This window comes from Cololabis saira, chromosome 2 (assembly GCF_033807715.1).
Source record: "Cololabis saira isolate AMF1-May2022 chromosome 2, fColSai1.1, whole genome shotgun sequence".
Classification (NCBI taxonomy): domain Eukaryota; kingdom Metazoa; phylum Chordata; class Actinopteri; order Beloniformes; family Belonidae; genus Cololabis; species Cololabis saira.
This window is the reverse complement of record NC_084588.1, coordinates 25,965,357-25,985,810: the sequence shown is the minus strand read 5'-3', so window position 1 is coordinate 25,985,810 and position 20,454 is coordinate 25,965,357. Positions and strand designations below refer to the sequence as shown.

General features: G+C 37.3%; 1 protein-coding gene across 2 annotated transcripts in view; it reads left to right on the top strand.

Annotated features, from left to right (window-relative positions):
* Positions 1-20,454, top strand: part of gpc6a (glypican 6a) — a 164,211-nt gene that overhangs the window by 114,961 nt on the left and 28,796 nt on the right. Inside the window, exons 5-7 of one of the 2 annotated variants that reach the window (XM_061710017.1) lie at positions 11,771-11,901; positions 16,990-17,133; positions 19,709-19,738. In XM_061710017.1, coding sequence (XP_061566001.1) covers positions 11,771-11,901; positions 16,990-17,133; positions 19,709-19,738 — 305 coding nt within the window. The remainder of the gene's footprint in view (positions 1-11,770; positions 11,902-16,989; positions 17,134-19,708; positions 19,739-20,454) is intronic. The other variant, XM_061710025.1, reaches the window with a different exon arrangement.

The following is a 20,454-nucleotide window of genomic DNA, read 5'->3' as shown; positions in this document are numbered from 1 at the left end:
ATGACCACATTATATTTTTGAACTCCCTGGCCTTTATCCATCTTTGTTTTTCTTTCTTTCTATATTTTTGTTAAGACAAGATATAGATAGACAAGACATGTCAGCATTAGTGAGCATACAGTTTTGCTCAGTTAAACATTTCTATATAATTTAATGCATTTGCTTTACTCACACTGAATAGTAACTGAATTGTTTGATAAGCCACAGCCAGTTTTATCACCTCAACATAAGGATGGAAAAGGGAAGCAGCTGGAGGTCATCGCTGGCATAACTGTAAGGCATTCACTCGACAGGAACATATTTGTAATATACGTGTGTCTAACCAGTCGTGCGTCACAATGCACCTCATAACTGCTCCATACGTTAACTTAGCCAATACATGTTTGTTACACTACATAACGTGGGGAGTGCTGTTGGGGCTGCAGCCTCCTCATGGTGGTGGCGCGTGGCTCTAGGGTATAGCTGTCGTATAGCCCTAAATCAGAGCTCATTAAAGCCTTATTATTGGTGGCAAGTGAAAAACATACAAAAATACTTCACTTCACTCTCATTTATAATTTTGGTCTTTGGTGTTTTGGCATCCTAAATCCTATTGAACTACAAAACTTAGCTATTCATGCTGTCTCATTTCTATGTGCTGCTAAATTTGCCATATACACCATCGTAATACCAAATACCTTGTATTGTGGTGTAATTGTTTAAAAACATTCAGTTTAAATGAATCTGAATGAGTTGACTGTGTGTCAAGTTTATGGGGTTTAAAGTAATGATGCGCAATAATGGACAGCTGTATGAAAGACCCCTTGCTTCAAATAATCTTCCAGTATGCCTTTGCCACACTGCCTTTACTAAACAATCTTCTTAGTCAACTTTCTTGATATAATCTACCTCCCCTGACAGTTTGAGCAACTTCAGTGTAAAAAGATACCACACTTCATGTACTGTAGAACAACAGACATTTAAGCCTTCAGATAAGCTTAAGAGATTCAGACACGTATAACTGAAAGCCAGTAGAGCTGAAAAAAAGAAAAAGAAAAAAAAAACTCCCATAAAGAATTCTTTGTCAGGGCTGTAGCTCCACTCCAGTTGTAAGGGTTTGAGAAAATGGTTGAAGAGACTCCCTAAAGACAGATAAGTTGGCACGGTTTAAGACTCCTGCAATGGATTCACCTCTCCCAGCTGTACGCTAGGGATATGGTTACTGGAAATGTACTCTTGCGTCTTTTAGCACAGTAGCTTTGGCAATGAAAGACTGGATTGTTTAAGTTGGAGTGAAAGTTTTAGTTTAGTGAGCTTTATTAGCAGATATGTGAGTTTTACATTCCATGTCTTTTAAACAGACATACAGTATAGACCAAAAGTTTGGACACACCTTCTCATTCAAACAAATGGGGAAATGTGTCCAAACTTTTGGTCTGTACTGTACAAATGTGAATAATGTTACTTCTATGTTAAAATAATGGGTTATTGACTTGGCCTTGCAATTATTATGTAATAGTTTCAACAGCTTTTAGAGCTGATCACAATTGTTATAGCTGACCAACATTTTCTTTTAGCAGTTTTTCAATAACATTTCTTATCACAAGAGATTTTGGCTGCCGCTCACTCAAATTTAATCCCATTTGGGAGATTCTTTCTATATCCTAAAACAGAGTTTCCCAGTCCTGTTGCTCTGGGCACGCTGCCCTGCGTTTTTTCAGAGGTTTGCCTAGTCAAACACACCTGATTGGATCACTGTCAGCTTGTCAAACATCTTCACAAGTCTGTCAAAGGCCCACTAATTAGAGCCAGGTGTGTTAGAACGGGGCAGCATCTCAAACGTGCAGGGCAGTTTCCCCCGAGGAGCAGGGTTAGGAAAAACTGTGCTTAGATATCCTCAATGGCTTTTATTAAATTAAAAACCCTACACCGTGACATGTGCACAAACAGGCTTTAACACAATTTCCAAGTGACAGCCCAATGTCTTTGAGGAGACAATTTGCAGGTTTAAACCGCCCAACCCAACTTGTAAAACTTTAAAAAACATTATTTATGTAATAAATAGGCTATGCAAAGAAAAATCCCGACTAATTCAATGACTTTTAATCGTCATCTACATGTGCTTGCTTGTAACAGTACTATTACTGAAGCAACCAGGTTATTTGGGCCTGTCTTGGGTTATTCTATTAATCTATATTTTTAAGTGATACATCGTACGAAAGATTAACATGCAGTTTGGCACCGTTCCAAAAATGCATCACCTTCTGTTCATTACTATTGCAGAGACATAATGTGTTCGTAATCTCATTGCATGCCAGTGTGTTTTCATTCACTGAGCCCTTCAAAGAAAGGTCAGTGAGCTCTGTGGTCTGTTGGGAAAAAAAATTAATCCATGGCTTTATCCCTGTTATTTTTTGTAGGGCACTGGTAGGGTTAGGGAGTTTTAAGTCATCTGCATGCTTTGTTGTTCTTCTTTGTTTATTGTAGGGGGAGTCACCTTTTAGAGCACCTGGATTTAAAAACAACCTTTAAAAATGTATGAAACAAACAACTGCTTGTATTTTTGTAGGCTCACTTATGCAATCTTGGAAGATGCTGTCGGGCACTTATATGCTTATGATTTACAAAAGGAAAGAAATGAAAAGTCACAGCGAAGTAGACTGCACATCAAAGAGCCATGCTGGTATTTTTAGGTGACATGCTCACTGTGCAAAAAAACAGCTTATTTTTTTTTCTTTCTATCGCTCTCTCTCTCCGCTTGTCAAAGTAGCAAGGAAGTATTCAAGAAACTGTGTATGTGGATACCTCACTGTGTCTCTGCAGACAGTTTCTTGATACGTCCTTGCAATTTTTTGTTTCCTCTGATGGAGCTACTGACCACTGGCCATTTTAATTATGTGGTCAGGAGCAGTACTACAGTTTGCCCTCACAGTAATCGTTCAGGTTGTTGTTTTTTTTACAACTTCTTGTATTTATCGCCAGTATTTTTGGTATGTGGCAAAACAGGACTTTGATAGTCAAATGTGAATTATTGAAAGGTGTCTTGATTATACATGTTGACATTCTTGTGAGTCGTTGGGTAGAATTTTATTTACATGCATTGGTTAGCAATTTTCTTTTGGCATTAGGGTGATTATTTCTAACACAACAGAATTGTCCCTCAGGTGGCTGATATATATATATATATATATATATATATATATATATATATATATATATATATATATATATATATACACTGTAAAGGAAATATATTACGGAGGCAAATTCCCTGAACTCAACTAAACTGAGTGAAAATTAACACAAAAGAGAATCATTATTTGATTTAAAAGTAAAATATTCAACTTACAAAGAAAAAAAAGATAGGTCAGCATCGCTTGAGAAAATAATGAACCAAAAAAAAAGATGTCTAATTCATATTTAAGGCAGTGATATGCCTTTTAATTTTAAAGACCAGGTCACACACGATGAATGTGAAAACCCTCATAGCTTACTGAGCCGTTTCTGTTCATTTTATTTGACACTCTCATCTATCCCTTGACTTTATAGCGGTAATACACAGCATAGTAAGATTTGTGTGCGTGCGTGTTTCATGTCTCTTGGGCCAGTCTGGCTTCTGTGGTGTGAACCAGTCAGATATTTTACACCTTTGTAATCTGAAAGGGAGGCCGGGTCAGTGTACTAGAAGAGGAGTCATTATTAACAACTCTAGATCCATATGTGGATTTAGATTTTGCATTAGACTAAATTATATGACCTAGGTTAATATAAATAGAATGTCAATACGCGCTATCCTTAAAAAACTAGATCATGAAAACCAGTAATGTTTCGCATATAAAGTTGTAAATGAAGTGACGGGAGGCACAGAGACAGTTTGTCGTCATTGGTATTCCAGATAGTATTTAAATGTTGCCATATAGAGGCAGTTTGTATGTTATAACTGATTTCACTGTTAGGATGAATATACTGGTTTTTAGCAGAAACTGAGTGTGTTGTTGTCATATTTATTGATCTCTGCACATTTCACCACATCCAAGTCAGACTGTCTGTGCTGTGACCGAAAGAAAAAAAAAAACAATTTGCTCAACCAATCAAATGAGAATCTTCTAACACAAATGTCTTTGAGTTTCTAAAAAAGTTATGAAATTACACATTTTCCAGATCTTTTTTTTTTTTCAATTTTGTTTGTAACTCGAGTGGCCTTTATTTCAAAAGTGGCTAGACAGGAAATGGGTAGAGAGAGGGAGGAGTCGCCTGTCGGTCTGACGCAGTAAAGGCCGACAGGCCAAGAGACAAACTTGCCATCTGCACGAGAGCAATAGCCTCTACATATTGTGCCCCCGCTCAACCAACTGAGCTATCCGGTGCCCACACATTTTGCAGATCATTTTAACTCTTCCTCACTTCTTTTCCTGCAAGCTTATTAAATTTGTTAATTTATCACAAATTGAGAGATAAATGATTGATGCTTGCTTCAAGTGACTCAGTGGGAGGTTTGTGTGAACTGCTCCACATTCCCGTTGGAGAAACATGATCTGACTCTTATATTAGAAAATAACCAAACATGTGGCCTGGAACAAAAAAATAGATAAATAAATGAAAGTTGGCACCATGCATCCAGCAGTAAAAAAAAAAGTAAGTCATTTCATCCAAATGTGTCAGTCAGTAGCAGGATGAATGAGTTGGGCTGCACATCACCGTTTAATTTGTTAATAAATAAAAAGACACAATTAATTTAAATACATGCTGCTGAATTCTATTAAAAGATGAGACATAATGAATGGCAGTAGCAAACATGCATCTATAAATTATTAAGCTGAATACTAGATATTGTGGCGGATAACTCAATCTACAGAGAAGGAGACATTTGAAATTGCAATAAAAGCAGTATTGCATTCAAAGTCATAAAGTTGACCAATGTGGACTGAAGGGGACAGAGACGTTGATTTGAATGTAACGTCTTTAAAACATTTTTTTTTTCAAAGGCATTAAGTAAGGCATTGTTGATGGTCACAAAACCTGTTGTCAATGGACAATTCGTTTTATCTTTGAATGTAATCTCGAAAAAAATAAAAAGTTAACTCTGTTATGTTCTGACTTCAGATGAAAATATAACAATTCCAGAATACAATTATTATGTAAATCCTTGTAAATAAACTCTCACAGACAGTCCTGTCTGAAAATATGATTTTACTTTCAAAAAGAGCAGAGGCCAAGTGTATATATAGTGCCGAGTGTAATTATGTTTACACACAGACCATAGAAGCAGCTTCTTCTACACACAAACTGGTGTTCTTAGTGGGAATGTGTGCACCTCCAAAAGTATTTTTTTCGTTGAGCACTTCAAGCCTCAAAACACAGACATGGGAATGGTTTTCAGCAGTATTTCACATCCAGCCTTTGTGTATAGCGGTGTAATACAGGCTCAAAGGCAGCTCTGCTGGAGCCGATAGCTCTCCCAGGTGAAAGGCAGCGGACCAGCCTGGACAGGTCGCCAGTCCATTGCAGGGCCACATATATACGCAAACAACCATACAAGCTCACACTTATTTTAAAATAAGTTCTCTTTTTTAAACTGTATTTCTTATCCTTTTGTATTATATAAACGTATTTAATTGTGGGTGGGTTTTCTTCGGGAGCCTCTCACAGTCAAAAACCTCCGTGTTAGGTTAATTAGTGAATCTATTTTCCGAGGCACTGAGTGCGCGGTTGTGGAGAAAGTGAACCTGGAGATGTGGTGACGCTCTAGAGTCTAGACTAGAGCATGGAAACAGTTCATAATAATGGTATTGAACAGCATATACTCTTATAAACAAAACAACCTTTGAGTACTCCCTCTTTGGGCATTTAAGTGTGTTCTTATTTTTCGTCAGAATTTTTATGCTGTTTTATTAATTTGATTAATATTATTTATGTCCTTTTCTTCTTAATGCCTTTGTAAAACACTGTGTTGCCTTTTGGTCTGAAATGGTCCCCTTGCCTTGCCTTGCATGGTGGTTTATATTTGTTGGACCAGCAACCTGTCCGGGGTTTTCCCCTGCCTCTGTCTGTAAAACATCTGGGAAAGACTCCAGCTCCCCTGTGACCCTGAACAGGAAGATGTGGGTATAGAAAATGGATGAATGAATTAATGATTGTGGGATCTATAATTAACTGCAGCAATGCGTAACACTGTAGCACCAGGATGCCACTGTTGGAAAGCATTATGCAAATTCAAGAACAGAAGAAGGGTTTGAAAACCATTCTGGTTTTCTGGCTTAAGATGATAGTTGGCCATACATACACAAGCTCTATAATATGTAATGTTTATAATGATATAATGGTCCAAAGAATGTGTGTAGGCTGTTCTTCCTTTGCACATTTGCACATTTTTACACATGAAACTACCATGGAGCTTTATGCATCTGGCCCTAAGGCTTTATTTGAAATGAAGGTTCACAGAGCAAAGTGACACATCAGCTGGTGCAATGCATCAAGATTATTTCCACCCAGGTTGTTGCAAGAAAATCACAGTAACCTCTTTGCTATTACACACTTCTAGCTCTAAAGATTCCAAGATCTAACCATAAATGTCATGTTGGATTAAAAGTGTTTCACACAGGCAAAAAAATAGTGCCTCAATTAAATATTTTGAGCACTTATAACTGCCGCAGGATAATTTATTCCAGCTATATCCTCCTCAGTCTCTCTGGTCTACCACATAACCAAGGCAACAACTGCAGTATCTGATGATATGTTAAAGACTATATTGACAGTATTTCAAATTGGTTGCCCCAAAAGTCCAATTGTAATCCAGTTGTATTCCAGTTAAATACAATTTGTAATATTCGATTAATAGTCCAATTAATATCTATCAAATACATGCGATATTTGTAAAATCCTGTTTAGAAAACAACAAAAACACCCACCCCCAGTGCATGCGAAAGGCAACAGTGGAAAGGAACAACTCTTACCAACAGGAAGAAACATCCAGACGAAGCCACCTGCAGGGACAAGAGTACGGCAAAGAGATGTCAACAAACAAAAACATATTAGATATAAAAGAGAAACACAAAGTTAACAACAATAGTGACACATAACAGATATTGGAAAAATTCTACCATTGTGTTTCTGTGCTATGATGTAGCCTAAATCCTCACTGAAACTCTTCACTCTTGTGACAATGTTTTTAAGGACTTTTAAAAAGGGAGATTGTTTATAGGTCTAAAATTGGCTGCAGGACGAGTCCACGTCATAGTTAATCTGCATTTTCTTCACTTCAAAGATTAACTTGTATTATTTCTAAGTATGTAAATCACTTTGTGCTGCATTTTTATGTATGGAATGTGCTTTAGAAAATAAAGATGTTTATTATTATTATTATTATGAGGATGCAAGTATTTTGATGATAAATATACTAGTACTGATACTCGCTAGAAGCCATCAAAATCTGACGTACAATTCTGTAATTTGCCTCATTTGAATGTGAGAAATAGCCTAGCATGAAGAAAAGGCTAACCAATTCCCATGGATTGTTGTGCCACATCATTGGCACTGTATCATCACACAAACGTACAAGGACATGCAAAACTGATTCAGAATGGGATGCATTACTTCAAAAACTGGCATGAAAGGTCACAAAAAAAAGGAACCTAATGATCCTTGAGGCTCAGATTTTATGAGCTTGGCACTGTTTATACAGACTACTTTGACAGCTTTTTTATATCATAAATGTAACAGAAACTTGCAGTTTGAATGTGTATATATACATATATAATTTATCTACTGCATTTATATTAATATTTGCTTCATCTACTTAAAACAGCCCTTGTATGAGTTGCAAGTGTAACACTGCACTGTCCTTGTAATAGGTGGCTGATTGATAATTTATTGTTAGTACAGGTCAGTCTAATGTCCTTAATTGATGATTAATATTTTAAGTCTTCTTGTTTGTAACATTTTGATAAGAAGTTTATAAGAAGCATTTACATGTAATCTTCCTTCAAAGCAGTTGACGTGACTGCCTCATACTCACATTCCATTAAATATCCATTATACTATATGGAAATGAGGTTGTCAGAACTCCACTGAGGATATCAATTAGGTCTTTGAAACTTTTATAGAACGAGCACCCGAGGTTTTGCCAGTTTACCCTCAATGCTCAGTGAATTCCACTGTGGCTTTAATTCCAAAAGTGTTAGAGCCAAACTCTGCTAAACATAGGCAGCTGAAGATCACATGGGTCTCGGGGTGGTTCGTGATATGACCTCCAGCTTGAGCCTGCTAATCTAACCAAGTAACATGCTCTGGTTAAAAAAACAACAAAAAGAAACAAAAAAAACGAGAGCTTTATGAAAGCAAATAACTCAACCGACACTGATAAAATACAACTTACAAAGTTTAGCATATAAAATAATACACTAAAAACAGCCATACGACATGTGAATAATGAAATAAATGAATGTGATAAAATTATCATGGTCTACGCAACTTTGCTGCAATTAATTTTTATTTATTTTTTTTTTTACCGGTTTCTGTGTCCTCCTTCATTCAGTTTCCTTCTGTATTTTGGTTAGATTAATTTCATGTCTTTAAAAAAAAAATGTTGGAAGTGATCTATAAGTGGTGTAAAAGCATGAATGAGACACACATTAAAAAACACTTTGCAGAGGCAAGAGAGTGTATGTGTATGTGTGGAGCATTTGCCATGTATGTATGTTGTTTGAGATTGACATTTGGATTTATTAACTTGATTTATATGGCAGTTGCTTTGTCAAATTGTGTCAGTCTTTGTATCTGCATGTGATTCTTTTTTCTTTTGCTGAGTTTTAATACATTTTAAAATGTTCTTTTTAAACCATCCATGTTGGTTTGGATATTATTGTGCCTTGATCACTTCAGCTCTTAATTCCAGCACTTTTTAACATTTTTTATAAAGAGTATCCATGACAACGGGAAATATGTTTACTTGTAGAGGCAGCAGATTGAGCTCTCCAAAGACCAGCTAATAATCAGAAAAGACCGTAAATGCAGAAAGGTTGAAGAAGTGAGGTCAAGGGAATAGAGCAGGAGAAAAATGATGAGTGCAAAAAAGATGTTTGACTATTTTTTCCCCCACCTCGATCATCATAGTGAATGCAACGCTGGGAGGCGGGATGGATGAGCTTGTAGCACTGATAAAAGACAGCAGGAGCATGTGGTGTTCTCCTTCATCTCTCTACATGGATTTCAGACGATACAGGTGGACAAAAGACTTCAGACAAGTCGACAGCAGTTGGATATTAAGCTGCTGGCTCTGGATTTCCATTTAAGCTGACTTCTGTATTTCTATGACAATACTGCATGTGATGCCAACATCACAATTGTTGCCTGGCGACAAACAACACAAATGCATTCATGATGAACTCAGGAAGATTTCAACAATGCCTAATATCTGGCAGTTTCTCACCTTATGTTTATTTTATTTGAACTACTGGAATTAAATTTCCCATAGGGGATGAAAGTAGTATTCAATTCAAATCATTTCAATTAAAAATCCATTAAGCAGTCATTGTACCAAAGCTGCAAACATTTCTGGATATGGAGGATTAGTCAAGGACACCACAAACCATCAGTAGAGACTACTAGGTAAACAATAAATGAAAAACGGTTTCATCAAACAAAGAAAGTCTAGACTGTTTCTTTCTTCTATGAAAAGAAGGTAAGGTACAAAAGTTGATTCATAAAGTGCTCTCTGATGTCAAGGACCATAAAGACTCTTAAGTAGGAAAAAGAATTGTTGATATAGTTGTTAAACAGCCTTTAAGTCTTACACTACAGGTCTTTTTAAAAAATAATTTATTCTGGATGGGTCGAGGTCCAATATTGAAATACAAACATGGGCATTTATGTAACTAGCAGATAGCCGACATATTTATATATATATATATATACATATATATATATATATATATTTATAAATATATATATATGAAAACCTTTATCTTATTTCTAAAGAACACTTTACAATCTTTATCCTTCACACGTTCATATAATACGCATAGCTTTTGTCTTTACCATCATACACAGAAGAGCATATCTGTGGAAGATGGGGGCTGAAAGGTGAGCACTCTACATTGAAACTCTGCTGCTGAAGTGGAGCCCAAGGTACCGAATATCAACAGAAAACCAAGTTGTGAACACAATCAGTTCTAGGAGTCTACAAACCCATTCATACCTAGCAATTAAAGTGGATCCTAGGAAATCCCATCACAAGTGGCTGACGTTAATGCGAGGTTTGAGCACATTCCAAGATGGATTCACAGCCGATCACTGGAGAAGCATTAAAAGGTGGTCTAGGACACTTCTGTCCACATTCGCTTCATCCGAACACAAAAACATCCATGGGCAGATTCAGGGACCATGTAATATACCAAAGCCATCGCCTGAGGTGATGACTCACTTGATTTTTTGCACGAATGACCCCAGTAAAGTCTTTGTCATTTCTTATTTGTTTTTCATGGGATCTCTTTACTTTTGTTTATATGCACTGTTAATTGCATTGTACATATCCTTTGGTGTGGGGGAAAAAAGGGTTTGTGGCTCCTCATCTTTGTCTTTTTATTTTGTAAGTGACATTGGTTATTTCCAGCTGCTGTCTCGAGCACTTAGGAATAACACATTTCGGCATGCACACACCCATACATGCATACATACATATAGATGCATGCATACATACATGCATGATAGATAGATAGATAGATAGATAGATAGATAGATAGATAGATAGATAGATAGATAGATAGATGCACACATATATTTTTGAACTGACAGATTTGATATCTGTTGATAATATGAAATTTGCTCCAATATAAAGTAAAGTAGTACAACTTAAACCAAGAACATGAATCGGAAAAATATAAAGGACTAAGGATGTGTAGAATATTTTATCTACATCTCATTTTGTCCCTCCCTCATGTTATTTGTCTGATACTGTCTTAATGTTATCAGTTATTCTACACACAAAATGATAGTGTATTTTGCATGGTTATAGTTAAATGTTTTAATCACAGCATCTTCTATGCATCTTCTTTCATTCTATAAAGAGAAATCTAATTATTTTCATTGTTTATCAAAGTAATTTTGAATAAATAATTTAGGTAATCACTGATCATCTTTGATGTAATTGAGTGTACTTAAAGGAGCTTGAGGCTGGATTGAGGCAGGATTTATAAAAAAAATTTGTAAACGTTTTAAGTTTTCTAGTAATAATGTCAGATGAAACGTTCCAAACCAAAAAGAATGAGCCCTCTAGCGTATCTGTCCGTTGCCTTGAACAGGCTGTGTGCTGCAAAATGTGCTGCAGTGCTGGGGCCGAGTTTCCCGCGCTGGGCTGCGGATGTGACGTCACATGACGCTGCATGCGCATTCTCCCCGTTCTCCCGTGCCGGCTTCGCTGTTGGCTGCAGTACCCATGACGGCCATCGTGGCGAAGGGTGGCGCTAGAGAGGCTCATTTCTTAAAAGGAGCCTCATGCTCCTTTAATTGCTGTGGAAAAACTGTGGTTCTGGCAGACTTGTTTATGTTGGTTGTCAGCACATACTGGGAAGGTGGTGCATTCTTTGTTATATTCTTTGTTGAACACTTAATTACTTCACCCAGCCACCCACTGATTTTTTATGCTATCTTTTTCTTGTGGGTTTAAACACATTTTTATGGGTAATGTACATTTGTTAACGTGTGTGTGGGGAGTGGGGGGGTTGGCATGTTGTAACCTATTGATGAAATTATCGAACATTTGTAAATGGGATTTTTTTCCTCTGTTCCATATCAGATGCCATGTTGCTGGTAGCTGACAGACTGCAGGGGCCCTTCAACATTGAGGCTGTTATCGAGCCAATTGACATCAAGATCTCTGAGGCCATCATGACCATGCAGGACAACAGCATGCAAGTATCAGCAAAGGTACTATAGCCAAAAGCTTTGCAACTAATGACTCTTTGCATTGAAAACATGGTAAAAATTTTGACAGAATATTTCCTTGGATTTATTCTGTAATAAGCATAGCTGGATTATATGAGTCAGTCTGAAATTATCTATTTTTTTAATGCAGCTATTGATTTGCTCATGATGTGGGTGAACATGCAGTTATAGACAGACTAATGAAATATAAATACATTATATACAGCAACGACCTTCAACACTCAACTATAGTCCCTAAAAATAACATTTATATGCTCAAAGCAAAGAATTCAAAGAAATATACAACCCCAATACCAAAAAAGAAACTCTGGCGTAAAGATGGACAAAGGTTCGTCTGTCTGTGAAAAACACATGTATTCCTTTTCCCAAAACGGCAAAAACAGTACGTAATATCATAAAAAATTCCAAAGAAATCTCTGTATGCCAGGGACAAGGCGAAAAAAAAAAAACAACATTATACATCCATGATGTTAAGGCCTTCCTGGTGCCCATTTAATGCAGCATTGCATTTAGAACAAGAATTATTTTGTAATAAAGCTTGGATGATTGTTCTCAGGAACACTTCTGAAAATTGCTGTCTTAAAGCACAGTTTGCAGGTTCAAGCTCCACTATTCACAGAAGAAGCCATATATATGGAACATGATCCAGAATAAAGCTAAAACTCATTTAAAATGGAATGAGGCTAAGTGAAAATCTTTCCTGTGGTAAGATAAATCTAAATTTGAAATTCATTACAGCATTTGAAATCGGCACCTTGAAAATCTTGGAAAGAAATATCTATCCTAAAAGGTGTCTAAAGGTTTAAGTGCATCATATGCCTTATAACTTTCATAAAAACAATGCTAAACTGCATCCTTCATCCAAAACAAATGCATAGTTTTATAGATGGGTTGGACGTGGCCGACTTTAGCCCAGATGTTTCACTAGTTTGGGGCATCATGAAGTGTAAAATATGAGAGAGACCATCCAGGATTTTTGAGCAGGTCAAATCCTCCATCAGACAAGAATGACACGTTTATCACTAAATACTCGGTCTCCTGGTCATCTAAGTTCCCACAGGTATATGGTTTGTTGGTAATATGAGGGGACACTACACGGTGGTCCTTTGCCAGCTATACGGAGATGTGTTTATTATGGGCATGCCAAGTAGTGGCATGACCATATTGCAATCGTCCAGAATGGCCCAAAGGGCAATGTTGCTAGCATTTTGCTAACAAGCTAAAGTCGCAAAAGTCCCACTGCGCACCAGCGGGTGTACAGCATGACCCCGCTCGGATGTGGAAAAAAAAAATCCCCAAAAACTAAAACACGGCCGGAAAAACGAGGAAAAACATGAAAATGAAGGCGATATATTAGTATCTAGAACAGGTTTCCCTTTTCTTATTCTTATTCCGCACCTTTTTTCGACCGTTAATGCGGCCCGAACCGGAACGTGCACCCATGCATGGCATACATCGTTGGATGCGTCTCCATCATGCCTCGATGGGCATTACTTTTCTCCGTAATAGGGGTTACCGTGGCAACGCTAGTTGCCAAAAAGCAAAAAAAAAGGCGAAAATTCCCGCGCTTCTTGCTCGGCCGAACTTTATCGTAGAGACATCGTTCAAACTTTCAAACACTCAGCCCGATTGTCCCTAACCGACCGTACAACCTCATTATGCCAAGTATTACAGTTTTTGTGATATTGACCTTTCATTTTTTTTTTTTTTTTCCGTCTGACTTTGGACGCTTGTTGCTAGGCAACAGGTTATCGTAGAGACATCGTACAAATGTTTCATGACTCGGCACGCTGTGGACTTCAACATACTGAAATTTCATGAAGCTGGGATTTAAGGAAATTTTATGTCAAAATCCAGGCCACATGGCCCCATTCATTCGGATGGAGTTTTTTACCATGGTGAAAAAAAAACCTATCCGTTAACATAGCCTGAACCGGAATGTGCACCCATGCATGGCATACATCGTTGGATGCGTCTCCATCGTTCCTCGATGGGCATTACTTTTCTCAGTAAAAAGTGTTACCGTGGCAACGCTAGACGCCAAAAAGCAAAAAAAAAGGCGAAAATTCGGACGCTTATTGCTCGGCCGAACTTTATCGTAGAGACATCGTTGAAACTTTCAAACACTCGGCCCGATTGGCACTAACGGACCCTACAATCTCATTATGCTAATTACTACAGTTTTTGCGATATTGACCTTTCATTTTTTTTTTTAATTTCTGTTTGAATTTGGACGCTTGTTGCTAGGCAACAGGTTATCGTAGAGACATCGTACAAATGTCCCCTGACTCGACACGGTGTGGCCTTCAACATACTCAAATTTCATGAAGCTGGGATTTAAGGAAATTTTATATCAGAATCCGGGCCAAATGGCCCCATTCATTCGGATGGGGTTTTGTACCATGGTGAAAAAAAAAACCTATCCGTTAACGTAGCCTGAACCGGAACATGCACCCATGCACGGCACACATCGTTAGATGCGTCTCCATCTTGCCTCAATGGGCATTACTATTCTCAGTCAAAAGCGTTACCGTGGCAACGAAAAGCGCGCCCCATTAATAACTATTGGGAGCACAGGAATGAATGAAATACAAGCGTAAAAACACCTCAAGCTGACATAGAACCACCCTAAACACAACCACTACAGCCCCAAACCAAAGCAGCAAGAGGGGACGAATGGGCGGTAGGGCATGCCCATATCAAAATTTCCAGAAATTTTCTAGTTAAGATTAAGATGGTACATCTCTTCATTTAAAGCATTTGACGCATTTTTGTATGTTCTATTTGAAAATAAATTTAAATTTACTCTCTATTATATACCACCTTTGACACAGTTTTTAGAATTAGAGTCGTAATACCACACAGCTATAAATGCATTAAAATAATGATAGAAGACTTTTCTAAACTACAACAAAAAAAAATGTGTTAATTAGCTGTCCACTCCAAAATCTAGGAATGAAGTTAAATAGTGTGGAGGAGTGCATGTTGGGAATGTAAGACTCTTCAACATGCAAAATACAATATTTTAATCCTCTTTAGTGTTCCTTTTACTAATCAGCCTTTGCAATATTTTAAATAACTAGCAGTGCCATCACAGCATTATCATAGTCTTTCAGAGCATTTTCTTGTCAAAGGTTGGGCTATTCTGCTTCAAGTTTTTTATTCTAAGCAGCTTTTACAAAGGTTGGTGGGAATTAGATGTCACATCCTTTCCCATAGCGAGAGGGCTTCAATGTGCAACTTAACCCATTGTCTATGCCCTTGATGCATCACTCTGCCCTGTGATTTGGTCCTCGGTTGACAGATTCCTTTGAGAATACAGTTTTCCTCACATTCACATTTAAGCATTCAAAAGTTTTGTACAATACATCAGGCTTCATTGTATTGTATCTTCTTCACTGCTGCATGGACCACTTTAAAACCACTCTCCTTGTGTGGTGTGCAGAATACTGGAAATGTAATTATGGTGAAGAATCGATAAATATTAGAGAAAAGACATCCTCTTGTCATGACAGCCATGAAGCACATTAGAGTGCTCCATCACATACCGAGTCAGGGGCCAGCAAGGGCTCGGAGAGGAATGCTAATGAGCTGTGTTGTTCAGGGGTGTTGTTTGGCCACTAGAAGTCTAAGGAGACCCAACAGACACAGGAAAGATTATATGAGGAGCCAAGTTAAAAATGTATTTTCAAAATCAAATCTTTGATTATTATACGGTATTCTCTGATAGTAACATTATTTTCTGTGTACCCGTCAGCGATGTAAAAACTGGAACTGAATAAAAATTGCAGTTCTGTGAATGACCACTTGGGGCCAGTTCCAAAAGCAAGTCAACCTTGACTCCAACTTTGCAGCAAAAAAACCAAACATATTTACAGCCTGGTTCGAATAATGGTTTTGGTCGCTGTAGCTAGATTTTACATTTATGACAACAGTTAAGGGGGGGGGGGGGGGGGGTGTCTTTATGTATCTCACCAGGTGAAAACATATAGAGCAGAACATTTACGCATAATTTCGGGCATTCCTTTTGAGTGATTTCTGCCCATGTTTAACAGTGAGCTGCCATCACTTTAACTTAACTTAACACTGTCCTGACTCAACTTCTGAGCTATGGTGAAAGAACTAACAAATAATTGTAATTTTTATTCAAAAAAAATGTGCTGTTAACTGTAAAAAGAGACTGCTGCAACTTGTTTTGGATTTGCCTGGAAAGGTTCAGGGGTGAAGTTTAGCAAAACAGCCTAGGACCACTAGTTGGAAGTCAAATGCCTCATTGCCCCATTGCCAAGGCTGCTAGACTGCCCGTGGGTGATTGTGAACAGGCCTAAGCCGTTTGTGGGTGACCAAGCAAGCACAGATCACGTTGTTGGGTCCTACCAGCATGGCACCATGCAGTAACACAAAAAAAGAAGCTTTAATACGACTTTTCACAAAACCCATGGGTGACGTCACAGAGTGCGTGTCCAGTTCTTGTCATACTATGGTTTAAAACATTCATATTTTTATGGCATTTTTTGCCATAAAAATTGCGCATGACCGTCCAAACGCTGAAAACGTGCTTGTTTATTCATTCACTTTTAATGTAATTATGATATTTTACAACATTTGCTTTCTGTTGCAAGAGAGCAACATTATATCTAGGTTTAATTTATTTTGGTCAACCATTTGTCCTTTGAGGGCCTAATAGGACAGAGTGACTTTTCAACTCTAAAGTTTTCTTTCCCAAATTACAGAACACAAATAGAGCTTGGAGCAAATTGGTTGAGGCTTTTTCAAAGGAGTGGTGTCTGTGCTGTGGCCACACTACAACTGTTGTGGGAGAAACATTGTTATTTATTCCTCAAAAAAATAGCCCTGGCTCAGTACAGAGTCCATGCAGCTTGTTAACTGCCTACTTATTCAGTAATGCAGTGTGGAAAAAGTTCACATCTCATTTTTATGAGAAGATGTCTTTATGTAACAGTACAAGATTTTATTGATACATACATTTCTTTTTTCTTTTGGACACCGTAGTGACTGCCATTTGTCCATTATTTTTGGGTTACTGTACTTTCCACTCCTCTGCTTTAGGTTTTTCAAGAGTGTGGCCAACCAAAGCCGTCAGGAATAGGCAGGTCTGCACGGGGAATCTCTGATGTGTTCAGTGCTCGCTTCAGACCGTACACGCCCGAACAGAGACCAACCACGGCAGCTGGAACAAGCCTCGATAGACTGGTATGTACAAAGATGAGATAAAAGCATGAGAAAACATACGATAAAGTAGTATGATGGTGATTGAAATTACCTCTATTATGTTCAATATTAAAGCAAGATTCTGAAATACAAAATACTTCACGGATGGATCATTTGTATGAAACAACCTGTGCATCTCAAAAACCAAAAAAGTCACTTTTAGAGCAAAACCCCTTCCAAGGCAAGTGCACTATTTTGTCATCTGGAACCAAAATGGGATTAGTTCTCCCAGTACCAATGTTTCACCGCTCCACCAGGTTTTATGAATTTTAACCTGAAAGTTTTTACTCTCTCTTGCTGGAAAAAAAGGACAGAAAAAGCAACAAACAGAGAAACCTCAACAGAAAAAGACGATGAAGACATTTTACATTGCATTGCCTGAAAACCACATTAAGACTAAAGCATGTAACACACATTGTTGGTGAGACTTACAGGCATATTTTAAAAGCTCATCTGGTATTGGGAACTGTGCAGTGGTGAAGTATTGAAATATAATTGGCAGTTGCTGACTTGGTGCATTTCCGGTGGGCTGGAGGTCGGTTCACTATGCAGGTTTGTAAATATAACGGCCAGAAAAAGGTTAAAAATGAACCATGTTCATGAAGTCCATATAGGTCCCAGGTGCTGTATGACTTTCATCACTGCTGTGTTCCGACTTAAAACATTTCTGACACACACTGCCAGTGTTAGCAAAAACGTCAGAAGCATATGCAACACAACCAATGTGGACATGTTACTTAATATACATTATATTCCTCTCATCTCATCATAGCTGCAGGACAGTATAAGACACTCGTATAACAACTTACATGATGTGCTCTCTCTCTCTCTCTCATCCGAGAATCTAAACTTCTTAAAATATTTACAATAGTTTTACATGGCAAAAGTGATGATAAAGTGACTTAGAGATCAAGGTTTGGGAATTTTGTAGCTTGTATGTTGTTAATGGTGTCAGTGATTGCATTTGAGTTTTTTTGGAAACATTGTGTCAAGATCTTTTATTTATTGTCTTCCATTTAATAAAGCATATGAACTTGAAAAGAAGTTTGAGAGTGCACATGTTAATAGTTTTGGTTAAGTATTCTGTATGTTGATCTGTTTTAGATCATATCAGTCTGATTCCAATTAAGTGAGCATTACCTCTTGTACACTGTATCATATGTAAGGTTTTGAGCTTTAGGGCTACACCTCAAATAATGTCAAAATATGAGGCTTTGATGCATTTTCCTGTGGAACAGAAAGATAAAAATAAATGGTCTCATAAGAAGTCAAAATGTCTTCTAATCCCACCTATTACCTTTACTCTATTATATATGTTCTTCAGCATACATAAAAAAAGAAGAAAGAAATGTGTTTCACTGCCAAAACTTTATGATTGCACATAGAGTTACATAAGTTATAACAACATGGTGTTGTAAAAAATCTAAATGACCTTTTTTTGTTTAATGGATGCATCATATTTTTCGACAATTAATGTCCTTCCAAATTACATTTCTGTGTAATAACAGGATGTAAGAACACTGTAAGGATATGAGTAAGATGTGTTTTTATAATTTAAATATTGCCAATCGTTTTTGTAGAATGCTTCTTACTCTAATCCCCCATTCAACAGGCAAATTCATTTTATGAAATGCATAATTTTCCTTTTGAATAAAAAGGTACAGGTGATAACCTTATTCTTCATAAATTGTTTGAAAGGATTATAGTAGAAGATATGCAGAAGTGGAAAGGCAATTAAAAGCTGCAGAGTGTACCATGGTACTCTTTATAAAAAGCCTACACTCTTAAGCTTAAATTGTTTGAAGTAACTGCATCAAGGCCTGCAAATATGATGTGAAATACAGCAGATCATTTAAAATATTGTTCCTACATTATCCATATCTTTCCATACTGGATATACTTTAGAAATCCATCTTAATTTAGTTTTTTTTTATGTTTTCCTTCAGAACATAGGCATAAAAAGGAATGTTGAAAGAAAAAAAATAGGTGAAAGTGCCTTTGAGTAACGATTGCACTAGTTTCATTATTTTTAATAATTTATGATAACATGCACTCAGGCCTACTGCTTGTCAAAGATTTAAACATTTCTTCACAGAAAACTGAACTAGGTTACTCACAGCAGGACTTACTTTCTACGTAGCTTTCTGTTGTCTGAATATATGTTACACACAGTTTAGGTACGGTACTGAAATATTAAACATCTGTGGCAGACATATGAGTATAAAATGAGTTTGTATAGTTTTCCAAGTTGGTTATATTAAATGTGATGTCTGCTCATATTACACAACCTCAAACTAATTCTCCCCACATGGATCAGATTTGACAGCAGACGATTTTAATGTGATGTCACAGTGCTTTATTGCGATTCACTGCGAATCAAATAGTTTCTGATGCAATATCTCATGGGTTGGAGAGTAAAAAAATATTTCAACTGTGCCATTTGTAATTCAGCATCTCGCATCACTGACTAACACACATTCCTTTGCTCCAGTCAGCCCTTGTATATGTCTGATGTCCAATTAAATCTCTTTCTTCCTTATTTCTTCGCTGCTCCCAGAGGATTGTCTGGAGGACAATGCAACACAGTGTAAGCTATCCATACCTTCCCTTGCTTTCTCCAAGTCATTTGTCTTGTGTTGTTTTAATCAACTTGTGTGTTGCACTTCACATCTCTACATTATTCAGCATTGGTATTGATCGCTTGCTTGAGCCATGCCTTTTTTCTTTTACTTTTTTCTCTCTCCTTGTGTTATATTTAGATGTTTAGGATTCTGTATCTGTGTCTCTCATCTAAAGTACTTTATATTGGCAGCATGGTGGTTCAGTGGTAAGGATTTGCCCTACAGCAAGAAAGTCAAGTGGGAATCTCTGGTGTCATCCTTGTTTGTTATGAGTTTGCTTTAGGTTTTCCAACCATTAAGGAAAACGTTGCTCAGGCTGACTTGAGACTTGAATATTTTACATGTATAGATGCATTCAGCATATATTTCTCTTAACCCTTTGACGACCCTAGCAAAGAATCTAAGTTTTTTCCCTGCGGTTTCCTCGGTGCATGCTGGCATAAGACTCATGTGGTTGTGTAAAGATACAGAAACTACCCCCTGTTGTTTTTGCTCAAGGTTGTTTTGGATTCCATGTGTGAGTGTGGACGTGCTAAAGAAATTTATTTTGTCTTCATCATATGTAAACCTTACTTTCTGCGAAAATTTGAATGATTTATTTGGTCAACATTCGGGTAATTAGGGCCCGAGCACTGACAGTGCGAAGGCCCTATTGTATCTGTAGGAATTTTTCTCGTTCTCG